Source organism: Coregonus lavaretus (genome assembly GCF_964263955.1).
Source record: "Coregonus lavaretus genome assembly, chromosome: 4".
Classification (NCBI taxonomy): domain Eukaryota; kingdom Metazoa; phylum Chordata; class Actinopteri; order Salmoniformes; family Salmonidae; genus Coregonus; species Coregonus lavaretus.
The window spans coordinates 6,999,747-7,022,872 of NC_139991.1; the positions used below are offsets into that span (position 1 = coordinate 6,999,747).

The window sequence follows — 23,126 nt, forward strand, 5'->3', positions numbered from 1 at the left end:
CCCCTCTTACTGTAGCCATACATACGGTATGCATATGTACAGGCACATTTATTCCTCTATTTATATCTATGTTAATGATCTTCTCAATGATATTGTATCTAGCTCTTGTTAGTAGGAGTAAACTTTTTGGTTCTTTACAAAAATAAGAGAGAGTTGACTGTAAACACAATAGCAAATCATACTTGGCTGCTAGAGCATGTAGCATGGGTGCATTTGGGACGCACAGAGCTTAGTAGTGTGTTGCTGGTCCTCACCTGGCAAACTAGGGCCCAATTATGGAGCCTCTTGATCAACTATTCTACAAGGACCACTGCTCGGAAAGAGTTGACAAAAGGTCAAAACACACACGATGGCAGAACACTGCACTTCACGATTCACACACACATACATCCGCACACACAGACATGAATGCTCAGTTACTACTCATTTTCATAGTTAAAAAAAAAAGGTTCTCCTATTTTCAGGTCAGGTGTGTAACCTGTTAGTAATATATACAGGTGACACTTTGCATATTTGATGTGAGGGAATTCATGTTCATAAACATCTACATTTTGTAGTGTATTTGAAGTCTACCTGTTCATTAAGAGGATTCCACCAACCACATCAAAGACAATCACCTCTTCATACTGTTCTTGTGTTCTCAACTTAAATGCCATATGAAAATGTCAGATGTGTGCCAGCTCAAATCTGTTTCTTTCGTCTGTCCTGAAATGCTCTATCTGTGCCCAGGGTGGAGGGCAAACCCACACCTGTGGTGCTTACATGTACCTGTGTTACTGCCTGAGGCACAGCAGGTGGCTTCCGTTAGCAAACAAAGCAATATTCAAATGGTTGGTTTCTGCCACTTATCATCCCTAGAAGGAGCCAGGACCTTTTACAACTCAACACCAGCTGCTGTTCCTCTCATGGAAGCAGAATGACTCAATACAAAAAAAGACTTGAACAAGGAAGAACAATGCCTATCTTTGTGCTAAAAGACAAACTTGCATCCACCAGAAAAGCAGTTTTGTAATTGTCTCACACTTTACTTCGAATTATTAGCACTTCTATTGGATACTTTCTCTTAGAGAAGACATGATATGTTTGGCTGACAGAAGCTACAACAACGACAACTCAAGCCCTATGAGTTAATGTGCATTGTCGATAAATATCTCACATAATACTCAAATATCAACCTTTGAATATATTCATCTCCCAATGTACAAAGTGCTTTAAACAGTGTTTGATCCTTTCAAGAGCAGATTTTGTCCGACGCTGGGACAAAATAAGTAAATTAGACTTATATAATACATCTCATATTATAAGCGAGCAGGCTTTGGAAAGGCAAATTCACCAATCATTCCAGTCTAGAACGTTAAGGATGTAAATAGCCATTTCGAAGCAGCTGTGAGGTTTGTGAGCATCTTAAATACTGCCAATTCTATTAAACCTTTAGAATCCACCCCACTGGTCCCAAGCCTTGTTCTACTGGCCTGAAACTTTGCCTTGCTCTCTCTGCAATTTGGGGAAAAGAATGCAAAATATTGGCGTTTTCAGGTGTTCTATGCTCCTGACCTTGCCACGTAAGGTCAAGGGCAAAACCAGCTCCGCTAAAGGAAATAAAACCAACAGAAAAAGACAGTCCCCATCATCATTAGGACTGGCAGCGCTGCATTAAGGATTTGAACAAGCTTAGAGAGGGCTGTAGCTAGCTAAGCAGCTATAGTAGGTGCTACAACCATGCCACTAGCCTTTTCACAGTGGCATCTAGGAACACATACCGGTCATTCTCTAGTCAGACCACAAGCCCTCTCTTACTAAGTCAGACTGTTGTCCTCTCTAGAATGGGTTAGGGTTAGACAGTTTGGCACAAGGGGGAAGGGGGTAGATTTTGGTCTGCAGCTATGTTATATCAATGATGAGTCAATTAGTGGTATCCTATCCTCTAACATCGCCAGAGCACAAGTGCAACTTTATAGAAATGTCACATTCACAGTCTACTGACCCATATTATGCTGATGTCTTTATTCAAAGCAATGTCCATGACTGACATATTTCACCATGTCTGTGCTAGATATAAGCTAGGGCCATACAACACTAAAACCCTTAGCAAATGCCCCAAATAAAGTCTGAACTCAAATTCTGATGCAAAATGAATGGCTTACAGTCAATACTTTAGGTTGTTCACTCTTCTCATGACACAAAGTGCTTTGCTCATTGTGATGTCATCACTTCATTATCCAGTGAGGTGGATATGTAATGTCTAAGTTAATGTCTCATTGGCCCTATACATAAGAATACCTGTGTTTTTTCTTTTGTGTGTCAAAATACAGTCGATACTTTAACCCACATCTGCATCATGTCATCATCCCAGGACACAAATGTGAGATGGATGAAATCATTAGCTCCGGTGAGGTGATTTGTAGATAAGAGTATTGTATGGGACTCATAGAAAATTTGTATATTGTAGATATTTGCTAAAATTCCACAAACGTAATCTGATAAACCCATTTTCTCATTGTTCCTTTACAATACCCCATCCAGTCATCCACCCACCTGTTGAATTGGTTTGGTGTTGCCCCTTGTGTGAGCTTCACACCACCCCTCTTACTCAAACCAGCCCTTATTGTCGCCAAGACAACAATGAGCTTTTCTGTCCAGCCAACAAAAACACACTGTGCTTGTTCTGAATCTGTTGTACAGTAGGTGGTAGAGTACACCAGGGAGTACACACTGGTGATATTCACTGATATAGAAGAAACAACTGAGGCAATTCATAGTTATCACCACCAGATGTCCCACAAACCCCTATTGAATCTGTCAGTAGATCTATGAGAATGAAATATCTAATTATTTCAATGAGTAAATCATATTATTTTTACTCTTTCCCTCTCTGGTCACTGACTTAAAATGAAGAGCATCAACCAGCTATATCTATAGCCTCCAAAATAATTATGCAAACTGCATGGCTAAAATAGAACATCTTTGTACCAAATAGTACACATATTTCACAACATACATACTTTACATATACAAAAAATATACCATGTTACATCCTCATTTTAGTACACTACTCATGGATATTTTGTTCAGATGACTGTGAAGCTAACGGAATGATGGGAATGGAATGATTCTGATACGTTGATCACTAGAGAGATTTTGCACAATTGCCTGGGTACAACAAGCCTGAAACTAGAAAATCTAAAGAAAACGGGGTCTACACACCTCACAGTATCTGGACTCCTTAAATGATGGCACTCTAATAATGTGAAGAACTCATGTTGAAGAGCATGTTTTTTCACCCATAATTTGTAATGATTACTTTATAGTATCTACTGTGCATTTTAGCTTCTTTGAGCTATGAACACTGAACGATTGCTTTGCCTTCATTGTCACCACTCATGTTGCTCATAAAACATCATTAATATAACAACTTTTTCTGTAAAAATTTGATGACCATGCACTGTCACGGATACAGTGATACAATAATGGTTTTGAAGCAGTATACCATATTGGTTCTGTACAGGTGAGCAATGCACTGTTATTTTGCGTTTGCCTTTTCTTGAACATTTCTGTAGAATGCATTATTTCTCCCAGCAAGGCTTCAATGGTTTCCAAATGGATAGGCATCCTGATGCTCAGACAAGGCCAAGCAGGCCATGTGATTACACCACTATGTGGTTCTGCACTATACTGCTCAGACTAAATGTGTATATAGATACTAACTGTATTTCCAATATAGAGGATTATGGTGTAGATAGAAAGGGTCACATCTTAACATTATTTTTTCAGCAAATTTAAATTCAGTTAGTTTTTTATCGTCTGCTGTTATGTTCCTACTTGCCTCTAGCATACACAGTCTGAATCCTTGTACCACAGAGTAAGGCCAGTCAGCCCAGGTTCCAGTCCTGCCAGCCATGTCGACTGCCATAGTGCAGTCAACAGGTTAGAGAGAGAGAGAGAGAGAGAGAGAGAGAGAGAGGAGAGAGGGAGAGAGAGAGAGGGAGAGAGGGAGATAGAAAGGGAGGGAGGGAGGAGAGAAGTGGCTGTACCATTGGTGGCCCCTGGAGGACGCTGTCACACAGTGATGTCCTCCTCCAGGGTTAAATACTGATGTCCCCGCCCTCCCCTCCATACACACATGCAGGCAGGGGCTGAGTCATCTACAGTAGGCACTTTTTCACCCTTTGGTCGCAGGACTTGTCCCTGGGATCTAGGAGCCCCTGGAGCCCCAAGGAATGGAATGATAACACACTCAAAGGGATTCTTCTACCGTTTCACTATTTGACCTTCATTCCAAGTAAAGGGAAATGTTGCAAACAAGTTCTGCAGTCTAAAACGCATGAGGTATTCTAGTTCAGGCTGGGGTATTTTGGCCTGCGGTGGCCCCCTTCTTTTCACAACCTCTTTTCATGGGTGGTGATTTCTGTGCCTGTTCAGCTCTGATACTCCGACAGTTCTACCAGGTTCATCAGACAGTTAGCTAAGCATTTCTCTACGTCTAACGTGACGTAACGCATTCATGTGTGAACAGTCAAGGCCCCACATGTCCATCTGGTCTTCATGACAGAGCTGAATGGAAACTTGAACTGGAATATCCCACCTGTGCCAGAGAGACCTCCTCTGCCCCCCTGGTATGGCACTGTCACAGGACTGCCACAGGGTGGAGCTATGCTCTGGCCCCCTCTAGAGGGCAGTATCATAGACTTCATGCTGTAGGGCAGGGATAGTGTTGGGGGCGAGGTCCCGCTGGGGCAGCATGGGGGCAGGGGGGTGGGGGTGGTCCCACACAGGGTCTCTGATGGAGGGGGGTGTGGAAGGGGGTGGAGGTCCTGGGACCATAGGGTTCTGGCCCCTCAGCTGTTCCCTAACATCCTGCTCTAGACTGGGAGGCACTACCAGCTGGTCCTCAGGGTCCTGCTGGGCGGGGGCAGTGAAGTAACCCGACTTCTTCTTAGGGGCCTCCAGGGCTACCTCAATGAGGTTGTGGCTATCTTCCGGGGCCACCACGGAGCCGTTGGAGAGCTTCTTCCCAAAGAGGCTGGAGGTGGAGGGGGACTTCTTCAGGTCGGAGATCTCCCTGCCACACACAGCCAGCAGGCAGCCGTTAGTGGCTGACACCACCACGCTGTTCTGACGCCGCATCTTTCCGTTGGGGTAGTCCGAGCGTGTCTTGTCCAGGTTGTGGTCCTTGGGGTTCGCGGGGGGCCCAGAGCGGATCTGGAAAGCACAGCAGTGGATGTCCACCTCCACCTCCAGCTTGCTCCCGTTGGAGATGACCCCCTCTAGTGGAGCCTCGTCATCACTGTCCAGCCCGTTGTCAGACTGGTTACTGGAGAAGGTGGCACAGGAGGGCTGGCGCTGGAACAGGACTGGGTGGGGCCCCCCTACCCCGGCTGAGCCGGGTCCCGTGGGGCCACAGAGCGTGGCTGCAGGGTGGAGGCTACAGCGCCTCTCAGGTCGGGCCGTGGGGCCAGAGGAGGGGTGTTCGTCAGAGGCCGTGGAGCCTGCCTCACTCCCCACCTCCGAGGCTGAAGTCTCGCTGTTGAACTCTGAGGCGATGCCACTGCTGGAGGAGGGCGTGGCCGGGTCCCCTGGGGGAGCAGAGACAGGGAGGGGTGTTGGAGGGGGTCCCCGGGGTTCAGTCCCAGTATTGGCGAGAGCGGGCTCACAGGTACAGCTGTCCTCCCCGATGTGCAGGGACACCACCACCGCCCCCACATTGTCCCGGCAGCCGTAGCTCTGGGCCAGCGTGCAGAGCTTCTTGGCAGCAGCGCGGGGGTCCCTCACGGCCTGCACGGTGCACACGGCCTCCTGGTAGGACACCCTCTCAAACAGCGCCCGGTTCCCCAGGATCAGGAACTCGTCCTGGGAACACAGGGGCTCGGTGCGCACCCAGGGCTTGGGCAGCACCCAGGGAGACAGATAAGAGCAGCCCAGCAGGCGAGAGCAGCATGTCACTCCACTCACCTTATTATCCTGCAACACAATAACACAGGAGGGGACTCAGCTCTGCACTTTGAATACAAATGAATACCTCTGAGCATAAGGCATCACATCAAACGTTAACTAACAAGTAGATCTTAATGAACACAAAGGCACTCACAAAGATGTGCATTCCCACGCACACACACGTAATTCCCCACAGTACCTCAGTTATGATAGCCTTGCTGAGTTTGACCCTCTCCATCTCTTCGGTGCTCTGCTCCAGGCTGAAGACCTTGGAGAGGGGCAGGGGCTGGCCATCTCGACACAGCACCGCCTGGCAGCTGCCCACGTTGGCCACCGTCAGGCTGAAGTAGCTGCCCAGCTCCGACGGCTCGTGGTGGATGTAGCATAGCAGGGCAGATGCACCCAGCTTCTGACCAGCCATGCCCAGTTTCCTGCATCATACATTACAGAATGCAACTATCAGTTGCTAATGCAGTTGTGAATTAAGTCAATCAAATGTAAATGAACAAGGAACAGTACAATTGTAGGATTGTCTTCCCTGTGGGGCAACAGTAATTCATAGGATACTGAAATGTGCATACATTTAGCTTGTATTAGAGTAATTTCTGTCTGTGTGTGTGCGCATGTCCTTGGGTGTGTGTCTGTGTATACATGATGCTCATACCTGTGTGAGGTGAGGAAGGTGTTACTCATGTACACACTGTCCACACTGGAATGCAGCAGCTCCTCCGACAGCACATCTCCCATGGTGCACTGCAGCAGACGAGGCACTTCCTCATTGCGGTCTCCGTCGAAGATGCCATAGGCCGCCTCAACGCTGTCCCCAAAGCGGTCCACTGCCAGCACAGACACACACAACCTGTCCCCAAGGAAGAGAAAATACCATAAATATAGATAAGATTAACAGAAAAAGTGTAAACAAAATGTGTTTACACTTTGTGTAAATCCCGTTATACAATCTTGCTCATAAGCATACAATCTTGCTCAAATACAAGCCAAACAGGAATCACTCATCTATACTTAAACAGTCAGACAGAGCCCCATTCCTACGGAGGCAGCAGGGGGTGGGTGTGACACCAGACACGGCCTCGTGACACTGTGGTGGTCATGACCCTGTGAGGCCCTGTTAGGGCAGCAGTCAGGCACATTGGGCCACCATCAATGATGCAGGGGACCCTGCTTTATACCCATTTTATCCACAGGAAGTATTAGGCTTCACCGCCTTCCCTACTATTCAACAAGATCCACTGCCCAGGGGCCTTGAGGCCAGCCCCGCCGGACATTCACCCAGGCAGTGGAAGCTGTGCTGGGGCTGTACAGTTAGATAACTAAGTAAGTCCTCCATAGATGCAAATTATAGCCCCGGGTGGGGTTTAAAATAGGAGCCCAGCCAAGAGGCAGAGCAGAAAAGAAACTGGCTGATATGGACTATGAGAAGCACATCCTCTTCTCAGACCATTTAATGTAGTGCTGCTCACAGCGATTCCCTGAAAGAGGAAATGCTATTTCCTCTGACCTTCTTAAAGACGCTCTCTAAAACCACACATGATCTCATAATCCCATTTATACCCTCTCATCAGAATATCGTCATAAATTGGGGCTTCACACAGGCACAAAACACTATCATGCTCTCTCACACACGCTCACTCACTGTCTCATAAAGTAACTCTCTCTCCCTCAGCCCTCCTTCCTCCCTCCCTTGTGCTCACTTGTTCCTCTGTCCGCTCATCTCAGAGTAACCGTGGTTCCACAGGGTGGAGGAGCCCAGGGAGTCGCCGGTGGTCATAGCTGGCTTCTGGTCCAGCTTCAGGGTGGTGATGTGACTGAGGAGAGACAAAGAGATTACCTCACTACGCACTGGACCGAACAATCATTCACGCCGTAGCACACGTCTAAGAATATCATTTATCTCATAGCATTTCGAAGTACACCAGTGGCCTGATACTTTTCTGTGCGGTCTGACACTGTGGTCTCTGTGTGTCACCTGAACAGGTTGAGTGTTTTGTGCTCCAGCAAGAGGCTGCTGTTGCCAGTCAGGTCCAGTTCGTGCAGGGTGGCCTGTAGAGAGTCTGGCAGTAGGATCTCAGTCAGCTCATTACAGCTCAGGTCCACCAGCTATATATATATATACACACACACACACACACACACAGAGAGAGAGGGGAGTGGGAAAAGATAACACACACACTGTTACACATTATAACATTGTAATAGATATACAGTGGCTTGCGAAAGTATTCACCCCCCTTGGCATTTTTCCTATTTTGTTGCCTTACAACGTGGAATTAAAATGGATCATTTCATTTACACAACATGCCTACCACTTTGAAGATGCAAAATATTTTTTATTGTGAAACAAACAAGAAATAAGACCCCCCCAAAAAAAGAAGAAACTTCAGCGTGCATAACTATTCACCCCCCCAAAGTCAATACTTTGTAGAGCCACCTTTTGGAGCAATTACAGCTGCAAGTCTCTTGGGGTATGTCTCTCTAAGCTTGGCACATCTAGCCACTGGGATTTCTGCCCATTCTTCAAGGCAAAACTGCTCCAGCTCCTTCAAGTTGGATGGGTTCCGCTGGTGTACAGCAATCTTTAAGTCATACCACAGATTCTCAATTGGATTGAGGTCTGGGATTTGACTAGGCCATTCCAAGACATTTAAATGTTTCCCCTTAAACCACTTGAGTGTTGCTTTAGCAGTATGCTTAGGGTCATTGTCCTTCTGGAAGGTGAACCTCCGTCCCAGTCTCAAATCTCTGGAAGACTGAAACAGGTTTCCCTCAAGAATTTCCCTGTATTTATTAGCGCCTTCCATCATTCCTTCAATTCTGACCAGTTTCCCAGTCCACGCCGATGGTGTTCTCGGGATGATGAGAGGTGTTGGGTTTGAGCCAGACATAGCGTTTTCCTTGATGGCCAAAAATCTCAATTTTAGTCTCATCTGACCAGAGTACCTTCTTCCATATGTTTGGGGAGTCTCCCACATGCCTTTTTGCCAACACCAAACGTGTTTGCTTATTTTTTTATTTAAGCAATGGCTTTTTTCTAGCCACTCTTCCATAAAGCCCAGCTCTGTGGAGTGTACGGCTTAAAGTGGTCCTAAGGACAGATACTACAATCTCCGCTGTGGAGCTTTGCAACTCCTTCAGGGTTATCTTTGGTGTCTTTGTTGCCTCTCTGATTAATGCCCTCCTTGCCTGGTCCGTGAGTTTTGGTGGGCGGCCCTCTCTTGGCAGGTTTGTTGTGGTGCCATATTCTTTACATTTTTTAATAATGGATTTAATGGTGCTCCGTCAGATATTTTTTTATAACCCAACCCTGATCTGTACTTCTCCACAACTTTGACCCTGATCTGTTTGGAGAGCTCCTTGGTCTTCATGGTGCCGCTTGCTTGGTGGTGCCCCTTGCTTAGTGGTGTTGCAGACTCTGGGGCCTTTCAGAACAGGTGTATATATACACTGAGATCATGTGACACTTAAGATTGCACACAGGTGGACTTTATTTAACTCATTATGTGACTTCTGAAGGTAATTGGTAGCACCAGATCTTATTTAGGGGCTTCATAGCAAAGGTGGTGAATACATATGCACGCACCACCTTTCCATTATTTATTTTTTATAATTTTTTGAAACAAGTTATTTTTTTCATTTCACTTCACCAATTTGGACTATTTTGTGTATGTCCATTACATGAAATCCAAATAAAAATCCATTTAAATTACAGGTTGTAATGCAACAAAACAGGAAAAACGGCAATGGGGATGAATACTTTTGCAAGGCACTGTATACATATCTAAAAGACATATGCATAAACACACATATAAACAGATATGAGTGAAACTGACCTTGATCTCTGGCAGGTTGAGGATCTCAGGGAACACACTGATGTGGTTGGAGTGTGCTATGAGGGTGTGTAGCCTCTTACAGCTGGACACAGTGGAGGGGATGGTCTTCAGCTTGTTGCCACTCAGATTCAGCTCCTCCAGCAGCTCCAGTTTACTCAGTTTACTGCACACACACAGAGCAGTATAGAGACGTCTCAACCACACAGAACAAAGGCTCATATCAGATCTAGAGAATAGCTACAGTATATTAGGAGCAATAGAAAACATATTATGTCTTGAGACATACCTCAACTAGCCGGTGCCCCCGCACATTGACTCTGCAACGGTACCCCCCTGTATATATAGCCTCCCTACTGTCACTTTATTTTACTGTATATATAGCCTCCCTACTGTCACTTTATTTTACTTCTGCTCTTTTTTTCTCAACACTTTTTTGTTGTTGTTGTTTTATTCTTACTTTTTTTGTTTAAAATAAATGCACTGTTGGTTAAGGGCTGTAAGTAAGCATTTCACTGCAATGTCTGCACCTGTTGTATTCGGCGCATGTGACCAATAAAATTTGATTTGATTTGATTTGATTTGAGACGCAATCTCTAAAGTAGTGGGTAACCCTGTGTAGAATACTTCAACTGATTGAAGGCATTTCCATTCTTCATAGGTACTGTATGAAGGCAGTTTAACTGGGTGTGGAGTTGGTTACCTGGCAGGGAAAGAGAGCAGCTGGTTGTAGGCCATGTGCAGGACTCTGAGGTTCTGGTGTCCCACCAGCAGGGCGGCACAGTTCTCATTCAGTTTGTTCCCTGTCAGGTACAGTTCCTGGAGGGTGCTGAGGCTCTCCTCTGATTGGCTGCTGGGGGGAATTATCTCCAGGGCATTGGCTGACACGTTCAGGTACTTTAAGCTAGGAGGAGGAGCAGAGAGAGATGTATGTAAATAGGAAAGAACCCAGGATTAATTGCCAGTGATGTAAGTGATGTAAATGTGTAATTTCAAGTCAACATTAGATGATTTAGACATAGTGTAAAATGTAGAACTTCCTCTTAAAGCTGTTATGACAGGAGAGTTAAATGCTCTTGTTACCAACACTCTGGCCATACATTTCCTTTAACAAAACGGATTCAGATAAATGATGACAGGGAGAAAATCAATAAGAATACATCTTCTAATGGTGGCTCTTTTGTAACACTAACTGAGAAACAAACATTGTTGACCAATGAGGCACTTTACAGCCGTCACACTGGCACTCGATGTCTCAGCATGGGAGACAGAGTAGAGTAGCCCAGGCCTAATGGGTGCCCAGTGATTTATCAGACAGGAAACGGTAGAGCGTCAGGCTGCTGGGGTGGGATCACGTTACAGTCTGACTCTCTGACTGGTCCTCAGAGCCACACACTCCAGAGCCTGGCAGATACAGCCCAGTGGACCCAGTCAGCGAACCAGGGCCACCACGTCTATGTGAAGTAAGACATCTCTTACAGACTGCCAACCACTTCAATCCCATCAAATATTGATACTGTATTTCTACTGCATGATGTAGGGAGGATATAGGGCAGTGTTTCATTTCAATATGCCCGATCCTGTTTTGTCCTTTAATTGGTTGTTGTGGTTGAATAGAGGAACAGGGCCAATGCTGCTCAGGGGTTAAAGCAACAGCAGCAGCGTCACAGGCCCTGGGGGAGACAGAGCATCAGCTGCAGCCTCCAAAGCACCTGTCAGGAATGGAGAGAGAGGGAGAGAGGACAAACACCAAAGAGAAGGGTAGGAGAGAGGGTGGGTGCGAAGATAGAGAGGAAGGGGGATTGACCCACTTTAAGGCCTTGTAGAAGAGGCTCTCCGGGAGCTCGCCTAGCTTGTTGTGCTGGAGGTCGAGTGCTTCCAGGGGGACGTGGTCAAGTAGGTCAGGCAGTCTCTGGAGCCTATTGTTCCCAGCCAGCAGCTTCCTCAGACTCAGGCTGCTGAGCAGTCTAGTGGAGAGGGAGAGGAAGAGATAAAGAACATCATCTCCTGCTGTGAATTTGATCACTTGTGAAACTGGGGGGAATCTTGAGGCACAGAAACTCCAGACAACAAATCCATCAATGTCCTTTTGAACTTGGCAGCCTAAAGATACCAACACAGCACAATTTACTCCAGAAATAATAACACAGAGGTCTCATCTGCAGCTACGCCGTCGAGCCGAATATTATCTTGTTTGCGAAGGCTTTGGTCTATTCAAATGCAAATAGTTGTGTTGAAGGGTAACGTTAAATGACGGTTGCTTTGAGCGGAGTGCTCCAGCATCGCCATACTGACATCACAGTCTGCTGACAGAAAGATGAAAAGCTGTGTATTAGCTTCACACAGCCAATGGAATCCTCTCATCAGCTGACTGTCAACACATCTGCTGATGTTTTAGGGACAGTTATTTCTGTCTGGACATTGGCTAAATGATGCCCAATGTTAACCAGATTAATATGGTGCTCATTCTAATAATAACTGCAGACTGTTTAAAAGCCAAATCCGGATGATACGAGATGGAAGGATTAAACATATAGTACAACATGATGGACAATGTAAGTAACAGCCTTTAATCTACCTTAACAAATATGCATGTTTAGAGCATATTTAGATGAGTTGGAAGTGAGGAGTTTGAGAAGGATGAACTAGTCCTCATAGGGAGACTAACCTGGCTGGTAGTTCAGACAGGAAGTTGTGTGTGACGTCCAGCACCTCCATCTTCCTACTGTCACACAACCAGTCTGGTAGGTACTCCAGCAGGTTCCTGTCACAGAGGTCACAGAGGTCACAGTCAGCACAGAGGTCAGAGGGGATATAAGACATTTTAACCTCCAACTGTACATGTACAGTGCATTCGGAAAGTATTCAGACCCCTTGACTTTTTCCACATTTTGTTACGTTACAGCCTTATTCTAAAATGGATTAAAATCGTTTTTTCCCCCCATCAATCTGCACACAATACCCCATAATGACAAAGCAAAAATAGGTTTTTAGAATTTAAAACCCCCCCCCCGAAATATCACATTTACATAAGTATTCAGACCCTTTACTCAGTACTTTGTTGAAGCACTTTTGGCAGCGATTACAGCCTTGAGTCTTCTTGGGTATGACGCTACAAGCTTGGCACACCTCTCTATTTGGGGAGTGTCTCCCATTCTTCTTTGCAGATCCTCTCAAGCTCTGTCAGGTTGGATGGGGAGCGTCATTGCACAGCTATTTTCAGGTCTCTCCAGAGATGTTCAATCGGGTTCAAGTCCGGGCTCTGGCTGGGCCACTCAAGGACATTCAGAGACTTGTCCCGAAGCCACTACTGCGTTGTCTTGGCTGTGTGCTTAGTGTCGTTGTCCTGTTGGAAGGTGAACCTTCACCCCAGTCTGAGGTTTTGAGCGCTCTGGAGCAGGTTTTCATCAAGGATCTCTCTGTACTTTGCTCCGTTCATCTTTCCCTCAATCCTGACTAGTCTCCCAGTCCCTGCCGCTGAAAAACATCCCCACAGCATGATGCTGCCACCACCATGCTTCACCGTAGGGATGGTGCCAGGTTTCCTTGTTTCTCATGGTCTGAGAGTCCTTTAGGTGCCTTTTGGCAAACTCCAAGCGGGCTGTAATGTGCCTTTTACTGAGGTGTGGCTTCCATCTGGCCACTCTACCATAAAGGCCTGATGGGTAGAGTGCTGCAGAGATGGTTGTCCTTCTGGAAGGTTCTCCCATCCCCACAGAGGAACTCTGGAGCTCTGTCAGAGTGACCATCGGGTTCTTGGTCACCTCCCTGACCAAGGCCTTTCTCCCCCGATTGCTCAGTTTGGCAGGGAGGCCAGCTCTAGGAAGAGTCTTGGTGGTTCCAAACTTCTTCCATTTAAGAATGATGGAGGCCACTGTGTTCTTGGGAATCTTCAATGCTGCAGAATGTTTTTGGTACCATTCCCAGATCTGTGCCTCGACACAATCCTGTCTCGGAGCTCTACGGACAATTCATTCGATCACATGGCTTGGTTTGCACGGACGTTCACTGTCAACATTTACATTTTAGTCATTTAGCAGACGCTCTTATCCAGAGCGACTTACAGTTAGTGAGTGCATACACTTTTTTTTCTCATACTGGTCCCCCGTGGGAAACGAACCCACAACCCTGGCGTTGCAAACGCCATGCTCTACCAACTGAGCTACACGGGCTGAGCTACTATGAGCTACTATGTCCCAACTGTGAGACCTTATATAGAAATCATGTCCAATCAATTGAATTTACCACAGGTGGACTCCAATCAAGTTGTAGAAACATCTCAAGGATGATCAATGGAAACAGGATGCACCTGAGCTCAATTTCGAGTCTCATAGCAAAGGGTCTGAATACTTATGTAAATAAGGTATTTCTGTTTTTTATTTTTAATACATTTGCAAACATTTCTAAAAACCTGTTTTCGCTTTGTCATTATGGGGTATTGTGTGTAGATTGATGAGGATTTTAATTTTTTTAAATCAATTTTAGAATAAGGCTGTAACGTAACAAAATGTGGAAAAGTGAAGGGATCTGGATACTTTCCGAATGCACTGTAAATGAAAAAAGCTACCAATATACCAGGTTCATGATTAGAAGTGTTGATGGATTAATAACACTTCTTCCTTCCTGATTGAGAAACTGAGGCCCTGGCCACACAGCACTCACCGTGATAGGTCCATCTGTGTCAGCTGGTTGGGTACTGGGTAGATGTTGACCGTGGTCAGGCCTGTGGGTAGAGGAAAAGCAGTGATCAGCAGCCAAGCTAGGGATGGCTATATGCATTATGTAACAGTGGTAGAGGGCCTGGAGAGACAGGGCCAGGGAGGTAGGTGCTCCACTCACAGTTGCTGCTGGCGTGAAGTGTGCGCAGGGTGAAGCCACTCAGCGTTAGCGCCCTCAGCTGGTTTCTCTGGCAGTGCAGAGTTTCCAGGCTGCAGATGGCGCTCAGGTCCAGTGTGGCCAAGTGGTTGTCCCTCAGGTCCAGCTGGGTCACCTGCTTCACCGCCTCCAGGGCCTCACTCTTCACCCAGCGCAGACCGTTCAGCCTGCATACAGTACACAGCATTTACACAAAGGCCTCATACAGTACGTAAGGGAAAATCAACAAGGGGCTATGTGTTCTATTGAAAATAATGAATGACGTGGAAGGTGTGTTCCTCCACGACGTGCTAGCGGAGTGGAACTGACCTTCCACAGAGTTGTATTATTTTCCGGAGAACACATAGAGCTGCGAGTTGATTATCCCTTTTATATCATGGCTATAATTTAACATATTTACCGCTAGAAATGGGTTCATTTGCAGGTAGAAATGTGTTCAACATCCACTGAAGTAGCTCCCAAGTTTACCAGATAACGATAGTAGTTGCCTCCGTAATCAAACAGACTTGCTAGTTTAGCTAACCAAACCAAAAGTCCTAGCTTGCTATTATAAATTCAACAATGCCAATAATATTTTCAATATGTATTTTACTTTCAAAAGTAGCTCAAACATAGAACATGTAAGAACTACAGCCATTGAATTCTACAGTGCAAATACTGTGGGGAAAAAAAGTATTTAGTCAGCCACCAATTGTGCAAGTTCTCCCACTTAAAAAGATGAGAGAGGCCTGTAATTTTCATCATAGGTACACGTCAACTATGACAGACAAATTGAGAAAAATAAAATCCAGAAAATCACATTGTAGGATTTTTTATGAATTTATTTGCAAATTATGGTGGAAAATAAGTATTTGGTCACTTACAAACAAGCAAGATTTCTGGCTCTCACAGACCTGTAACTTCTTCTTTAAGAGGCTCCTCTGTCCTCCACTCGTTACCTGTATTAATGGCACCTGTTTGAACTTGTTATCAGTATAAAAGACACCTGTCCACAACCTCAAACAGTCACACTCCAAACTCCACTATGGCCAAGACCAAAGAGCTGTCAAAGGACACCAGAAACAAAATTGTAGACCTGCACCAGGCTGGGAAGACTGAATCTGCAACAGCTTGGTTTGAAGAAATCAACTGTGGGAGCAATTATTAGGAAATGGAAGACATACAAGACCACTGATAATCTCCATCGATCCACGCAAGATCTCACCCCGTGGGGTCAAAATGATCACAAGAACGGTGAGCAAAAATCCCAGAACCACACGGGGGGACCTAGTGAATGACCTGCAGAGAGCTGGGACCAAAGTTACAAAGCCTACCATCAGTAACACGCTACGCCGCCAGGGACTCAAATCCTGCAGTACCAGACGTATCCCCCTGCTTAAGCCAGTACATGTCCAGGCCCGTCTGAAGTTTGCTAGAGTGCATTTGGATGATCCAGAAGAGGATTGGGAGAATGTCATATGGTCAGATGAAACCAAAATAGAACTTTTTGGTAAAAACTCAACTCGTCGTGTTTGGAGGACAAAGAATGCTGAGTTGCATCCAAAGAACACCACACCTACTGTGAAGCATGGGGGTGGAAACATTATGCTTTGGGGCTGTTTTTCTGCAAAGGGACCAGGACGACTGATCCGTGTAAAGGAAAGAATGAATGGGGCCATGTATCGTGAGATTTTGAGTGAAAACCTCCTTCCATCAGCAAGGGCATTGAAGATGAAACGTGGCTGGGTCTTTCAGCATGACAATGATCCCAAACCCACCGCCCGGGCAACGAAGGAGTGGCTTCGTAAGAAGCATTTCAAGGTCCTGGAGTGGCCTAGCCAGTCTCCAGATCTCAACCCCATAGAAAATCTTTGGAGGGAGTTGAAAGTCCGTGTTGCCCAGCGACAGCCCCAAAACATCACTGCTCTAGAGGAGATCTGCATGGAGGTATGGGCCAAAATACCAGCAACAGTGTGTGAAAACCTTGTGAAGACTTACAGAAAACGTTTGACCTGCGTCATTGCCAACAAAGGGTATATATCAAAGTATTGAGAAACTTTTGTTATTGACCAAATACTTATTTTCCACCATAATTTGCAAATAAATTCATTAAAAATCCTACAATGTGATTTTCTGGAATAAAATTATCAATTTGTCTGTCATAGTTGACGTGTACCTATGATGAAAATTACAGGCCTCTCTCATCTTTTTAAGTGGGAGAACTTGCACAATTGGTGGCTGACTAAATACATTTTTTCCCCACTGTATACTGAGTTATAGGGAAATAATGCACACTCTAGAATGCCCTTCAAGCCAATCAGAAACTAGTATTCAACAATGCCATGGTATAAACAGCATTATAAACTGGGTGGTTCGAGCCCTGAATGCTGATTGGTTGACAGCCATGGTATACCACGGGTATGACAAAACATTTATTTTTACTGCTCTAATTACGTTGGTAACCAGTTTATAATAGCAATAAGGCACCTCGGGGGGTTGCGGTATATATGGCCAATATACCACGGCTAAGGGCTGTACCTAAGAACAGCCCTTAGCCGTGGTATATTGGCCATACAACACACCCCCTCGGGCCTTATTGCTTAATTAACACACAGGCTTCATACACATAGAGAACATAGGATCAAGATATTAACATCAACATGGGGTTAAAGCAATGGCATCAGACAAACAGAACACTGGGTTAGAATGCTGACAGCAGACAGACACTAGACAGAATATGTCTGGCTGATGAGTTCCAGACTGCCCCTGTGTGTCTCCCTCTTCCTGATCTGATCTCACTCTGCAGAACCTCTCCTCTCCCTTTTATGAGCCCAACTGGCCTCCTAATCCTGCAGGCACCCAGCCCCCCATAAATCCACCCCATAACTCACTCTCAAGGTGAGGCAGAGCAAGAGAGAGGGAGCGAAAGAGAGAGGGAGAGAGACAAAGAGAGGAGAGGAGAGAGACAGAGAGAGAGAGGTAGAAAGATGGGAGGAGAGAGATGAATAACGACTAAACTTTAAAACAGTGACGGGGAGTGAAGGGGGGTGATACTGCAGGTTTTTAGGGGATCAATCTCACTATCAATGGCTGCATCAGAACTGGATAGAGAGATGAGAAAGGTGTTTTATATGAAAATGCCTAAGTGAGGCAGGGTCAGGCATCGGGGTAGGGGGCATTTGGGGGGGGGGGTGGAAGTACATTGAACCGTTGCTGCCAACTCTGTGAGATTTAATGACAGGGGGGCTCTTATTACCATTGTGTATTGATCTTGAATTATGCATGCTGTGACTGACGAATAGAGTGTATACACTGAGGGATGTGAGAGAGAGAGAGAGAGAGAGAGAGAGAGAGAGAGAGAGAGAGAGAGAGAGAGAGAGAGAGAGAGAGAGAGAGAGAGAGAGAGAGAGAGAGAGAGAGAGAGAGAGAGAGAGAGAGAGAGAGAGAGAGAGAGAGAGAGAGAGAGAGAGAGAGAGAGAGAGAGAGAGAGAGAGAGAGAGAGAGAGAGAGAGAGAGAGAGAGAGAGAGAGAGAGAGAGAGAGAGAGAGAGAGAGAGAGAGAGAGAGAGAGAGAGAGAGAGAGAGAGAGAGAGAGAAGAGAGAGAGAGAGAGAGAGAGAGAGAGAAGAGAGAGAGAGAGAGAGAGAAAGAATAGAACTAGGAAAAGAAAGATAAAGACAGGGGGCCCGTATGAGGGCAGAGAGTACAGACTGGTCTAGTTCCTCACCGCAGGTCGATGTTCTTGAGGTGGCTCATCCTGGCCAGGATCCCCAGCTCCAGGGTCTCCACCCGGTTCCCAGCCATGGCTAGCCTGTCCATGCCGCTCAGCCTATCCAGAACACCAGGGATGTGGGGGAAGTTGTTGAAGGAAAGCCCCAGGCTGCTGAGCTGAGCTAGGCCGCCAAGCTCTTCGGGCAGGAAGCTCAAGTGATTCCCATCCAGAGACAGGGTCTGCAGACTGGGGGACAGACATATAAATCTTTTTCATCTCTGTTTTCTGAGGATACACAACTGTTTGGCATTCCATAAGAAGAGGTGAAAATGTCAGTGTTTGTATATTTGAAATCATTCTATATTAAGCATCATGCTGCAGTAAGTGAGCTGAGAGCATGAAAAGTGGCCTGATTTTAAAGCTTTATTTAATCTGACTGCATAACAACAAACAGCTGAACTTAATGCAGTTCACTGGTTCAATTAACAAAACAAAAAAAACACACACAGAGAACATGCTCGATAATGATTCACTGCTAAGATGAGCATGTGGGCTCATGTGGCCAGAAAGGCGAGCAGAGGGGAGAGTACTGCACACAGCACTGAGCAGCACAAAATGTCCAACCCAACATCCAGTACATAGAGGAACTGATACTCATATTGACCATCATGGAATTACACCCTACCTAACACAGCTAGAGTGGGAATGTTAGCATGTACTCTATGCCAAACTCAAAATAATATATAATTTTGGCTGACTGATATAGGGTGTATGTATGTGACTGTCTCACCTCTGGAGGTTACCTATCTGTCTGGGGACTGTGTTCATGCCGTTACAGGAGAGGTTGAGCTCTGTCAGGGTGAGGATCTCACAGACAGACTCTGGAAACACTCCCAGGCGGTTATGCGAAAGGTTCAGGCTCTTCAGCTGGGAAAACCTGGGTAGAAAGAGAGGGTTTGAAAAACTGGACCTGGCTTTTCTGACATGTTCAATGAATGACCAAAAGTAATTCAACGTAGAGATAGTTTTTCTGTCTGATTATAAAAATAGATGTATTTTGTGGGCTCATTGCATTGGCTCAGGCAGTCTCGTTCATCATAATCGCTCCATTGGAATTTATGTCCTCGTTACTAGGGGCTGCTGACATTTTACATTTTCGCATCTGGCCAAAACCCCATCTCACACACACACACACACTAAGTAGCAATACAATCATTTTAGTGAATGAAGTGATGCAGAGTGGATGGGGGATGGAGGTGGCCGCCGTGAGTCACAACATATGCTAGAGCACAGACCGCATCCGAGAAGAACCATCCCCTCCCTCCTCCACCCCCTCCCTCAGGCTCCATCAGCCTCCCTCACTCCCCTAGCCCTGCTCTGTCTAAATATACAGATAGAGGGAGTGACAGACACACAGAGAGAGAGAGAAAGAAAGAGAAAGAGAGAGATGCAGTGATGTGTACATTGTCTTCCTCTCAGCTACACAGCACAGTAGATCCTCTATCATGTGTTCTTTCCACAGCCCTTCACACACGCATAAACACATGCACGTCCACACACCACTTATTACAGCTCGGCCCTCCTGTAATGCTTGCCATACAACAGGAAATACTACAGAGGGTAGTAGATAATTAACATTTAATAGCATTATCTCTTTGAGAATGCCCGCTTGCTCAAATATGCCCCAGTTGTACCATAGGAGTGGACACTGAGCTAAGTGCCCCTTCACCCTCCCAGATGATATGCCGGCTGAACCACCGTGTCTCTGAGCATCGACCACAAACGAGTGGTCAGGAGAACTTATCAGCACCGACTAGACGATAAAACAAGCTCTGTGATAAACAATGTACGTACCTGTAGAACATCATATGACATGATTACATAATGCCTTTGGGTAAAACTGTCAGACTGTGTTGTAACACTACCACAAATTGCATTGTAACAGGGAGGACAAGTTTATCTGTGGACGGATTAAGATTTAGTATCGAGGTAGGGGTGTTACTGAGCAGGTTTAGTATTGGGCTACAGGTTTCGCTAGGCATGTTCAGACTTATTTTAGGTAGGGTTTTCCTAGGTAAGTTGTGTCAGTGGTTGTGTGCTGCCCTGCCTGGTGAGAGAGTGCATTTACCTGGGGAGGTTGAGCAGTCCTCCGGGGCCCTGCAGGGACATGAAGTTGTGTCGGAGGTTGAGGTGGGTGATGTCCTGGCTGTAGAACAGGTACTCTGGCACCTCCTCCAGACTGTAGCATGACAGATCCACCAGGCTGATGGTCTGAGAAACCACCTGCAAACACAGGACATGTCCGTTTACTGTTTACTGCATCCAAATGGGTTTTTAATTAAGCTTAGTGATAATAGAACAAGGTTTTGACCAGAAACCACCTGCATGGAGCAATTGAGTTTTGCACACACACACGGAGTAACGGGCAACTTTAATTTAAAAAGGTTGAGTCGGTTCAATAATGCTTAATTCACAAAAGGGAAGTTGGAATCCTACGCTTCAGCATTATAGAATGATTTATTGAGCATTATAAATAAAGGAATACTGATAAGGTTATGTTGTGAGTCCATAACAAAACAGGATGTTCACACAGTGTTGAGGTCTATAGGAGTTGGCAGCATGAACTCCACTGAGGTGTGTGGTACTTAATCATTATCCTCACAGTGAGTGCTGTGTATATCCAGGGGTGAAAGTAGATGTCATTTCTTCCCGGTATGGGACCTCCTATGTGTGCATTTTTTTATAGGCCTAATCATACAATTACATATAGAATTTCATAGGATCTCTATGGGCCTAATTGTACAGATTTGTCGTTTAACTTTTCAAATGTATTAGCCTACCTTTTAATGTGGCATCAACATAGTCATGTTTTCATCTGATTGTCAAACAATTACTTAAAAAGGCTCATGTAGGCTACCTGCGTACTTTACTCCGGGACGGCGTGATGATTATTTGAAAGGGGGGTGCAGAAGAAAATAGTTTAAGCCTCATTTAGATATTTTTCTGCTTATAATTTCTGACATTTGGTAGGCTATTTGTAAGTCAAGGTGTCTATAATTAGGTACATGCAGCTTCTCTTGTCATTACTTGATGCTCGTGTAGAATACTAAATAAAGCCTTGCTCGCCGAAATAATGTCATAAATCATCAACAATCTACACCGAACAAAAATATAAACGGAACATGTAAAGTGCTGGTCCCATGTTTCATGAGCTGAAATAAGATCCCAGAAATGTGCGGAGGAGTATTTCTGTCTGTAATAAAGACATTTTGTGGCTCCCCAGTGGGTGGGCCTATGCCCTCCCAGGCCCACCTATGGTTGTGCCCCTGCCCAGTCATGTAAAATCCATAGATTAGGGCCTAATGAATTTATTTCAATTGACTGATTTCCTTATTTGAACTGTAACTCAACAACATCTTTGAAAATAAATGAAAAGCTGTGAAAACGATCCAACATGTTTCTGATAGTATTTCAATTAGTCTTGGATGCACGTTTTATGTGGTTGAAAATGGAATCCAGTCAGCTTTTATGTCGCTGAAAGAAATTGCACGTTTAGGCTACACAGCCCAGTCCCTAAACGCGCATTCGCATCCAATCATATTTCGCCACTCCTGTTCCCGAGACAAAAATGTACATTTGGTCTATCATTTTACTGCGAGGAACACTTCATTCTGCTGGAGTTTATATTATAATAGGCTACATATGAAGCCTACAGTCAGTGTCCAGACTTCCGTTACTATTCCAACTATTCCAAAATAATTCTGGCCTCCATACAGTGCACTGTGCACCCGCCATTTGATCAATGCAAAGAGACATCAGTTACAAAACACCAAAGTCTTATGAATGGCATTCTGTGATTGTCATTCATTAGGCCTACACAAGTCTTGTAACATGAATGTGTGTGTACACTGCTGTCCGTGCGAATCTCGGTCTTGGCCACTCATATCTGCATTGGCAAAATTTCAGTGTTATTGTCGAACCACACCGCACTTCGAGCGTTGGCTATTCAACACCTCTTCAAGTCTATTCGCTAATTTTTCACATGACTAATGATAGTGTAATAGCCTACAGTTTTCTTGAAATCTGTTTTAATTCTTGTGATAGGCTCATGTTTTACCGGTACGGCTTACCCCCACTATTTATTTTGCCGGTACTCTGTACTGGACCGCACTGGCTTACTTTCACCCCTGAGTATATCTGATTTTTTGTATTGTTCAGCACTCCCTGTCCCGCCATTGCTTTTCATTGGCTATGCTCATACAGTCATGGCTCACTTACAGTGGGGAGAACAAGTATTTGATACACTGCCGATTTTGCAGGTTTTCCTACTTACAAAGCATGTAGAGGTCTGTACTTTTTTATCATAGGTACACTTCAACTGTGAGAGACAGAATTTAAAACAAAAATCCAGAAAATCACATTGTATGATTTTTAAGTAATTAATTAGCATTTTATTGCATGACATAATTATTTGATCACCTACCAACCAGTAAGAATTCCGGCTCTCACAGACCTGTTCGTTTTTCTTTAAGAAGCCCTCCTGTTCTCCACTCATTACCTGTATTAACTGCACCTGTTTGAACTCGTTACCTGTATAAAAGACACCTGTCCACACACTCAATCAAACAGACTCCATCCTCTCCACAATGGCCAAGACCAGAGAGCTGTTTAAGGACATCAGGGATAAAATTGTAGACCTGCACAAGGCTGGGATGGGCTACAGGACAATAGGCAAGCAGCTTGGTGAGAAGGCAACAACTGTTGGCACAATTATTAGAAAATAGAAGAA

At 45.2% G+C, this 23,126-nt stretch overlaps 1 protein-coding gene across 1 annotated transcript in view; it reads right to left on the reverse strand.

The window, feature by feature from the left end:
• Positions 1–4,135: 4,135 nt before the first annotated feature.
• Positions 4,136–23,126, reverse strand: part of LOC311128440 (PH domain leucine-rich repeat-containing protein phosphatase 2-like) — a 44,950-nt gene continuing 25,959 nt past the window's right edge. Inside the window, exons 6-19 of the mRNA XM_084160584.1 lie at positions 20,466–20,620; positions 19,128–19,274; positions 18,353–18,583; positions 14,613–14,815; positions 14,436–14,496; positions 12,442–12,537; positions 11,585–11,740; positions 10,477–10,677; positions 9,777–9,939; positions 7,916–8,046; positions 7,641–7,754; positions 6,596–6,790; positions 6,131–6,362; positions 4,136–5,958 (exon numbers count right to left, since the gene is read on the reverse strand). Coding sequence (XP_084016710.1) covers positions 4,666–5,958; positions 6,131–6,362; positions 6,596–6,790; positions 7,641–7,754; positions 7,916–8,046; positions 9,777–9,939; positions 10,477–10,677; positions 11,585–11,740; positions 12,442–12,537; positions 14,436–14,496; positions 14,613–14,815; positions 18,353–18,583; positions 19,128–19,274; positions 20,466–20,620 — 3,378 coding nt within the window. The 3' untranslated portion in view covers positions 4,136–4,665. The remainder of the gene's footprint in view (positions 5,959–6,130; positions 6,363–6,595; positions 6,791–7,640; positions 7,755–7,915; positions 8,047–9,776; positions 9,940–10,476; positions 10,678–11,584; positions 11,741–12,441; positions 12,538–14,435; positions 14,497–14,612; positions 14,816–18,352; positions 18,584–19,127; positions 19,275–20,465; positions 20,621–23,126) is intronic.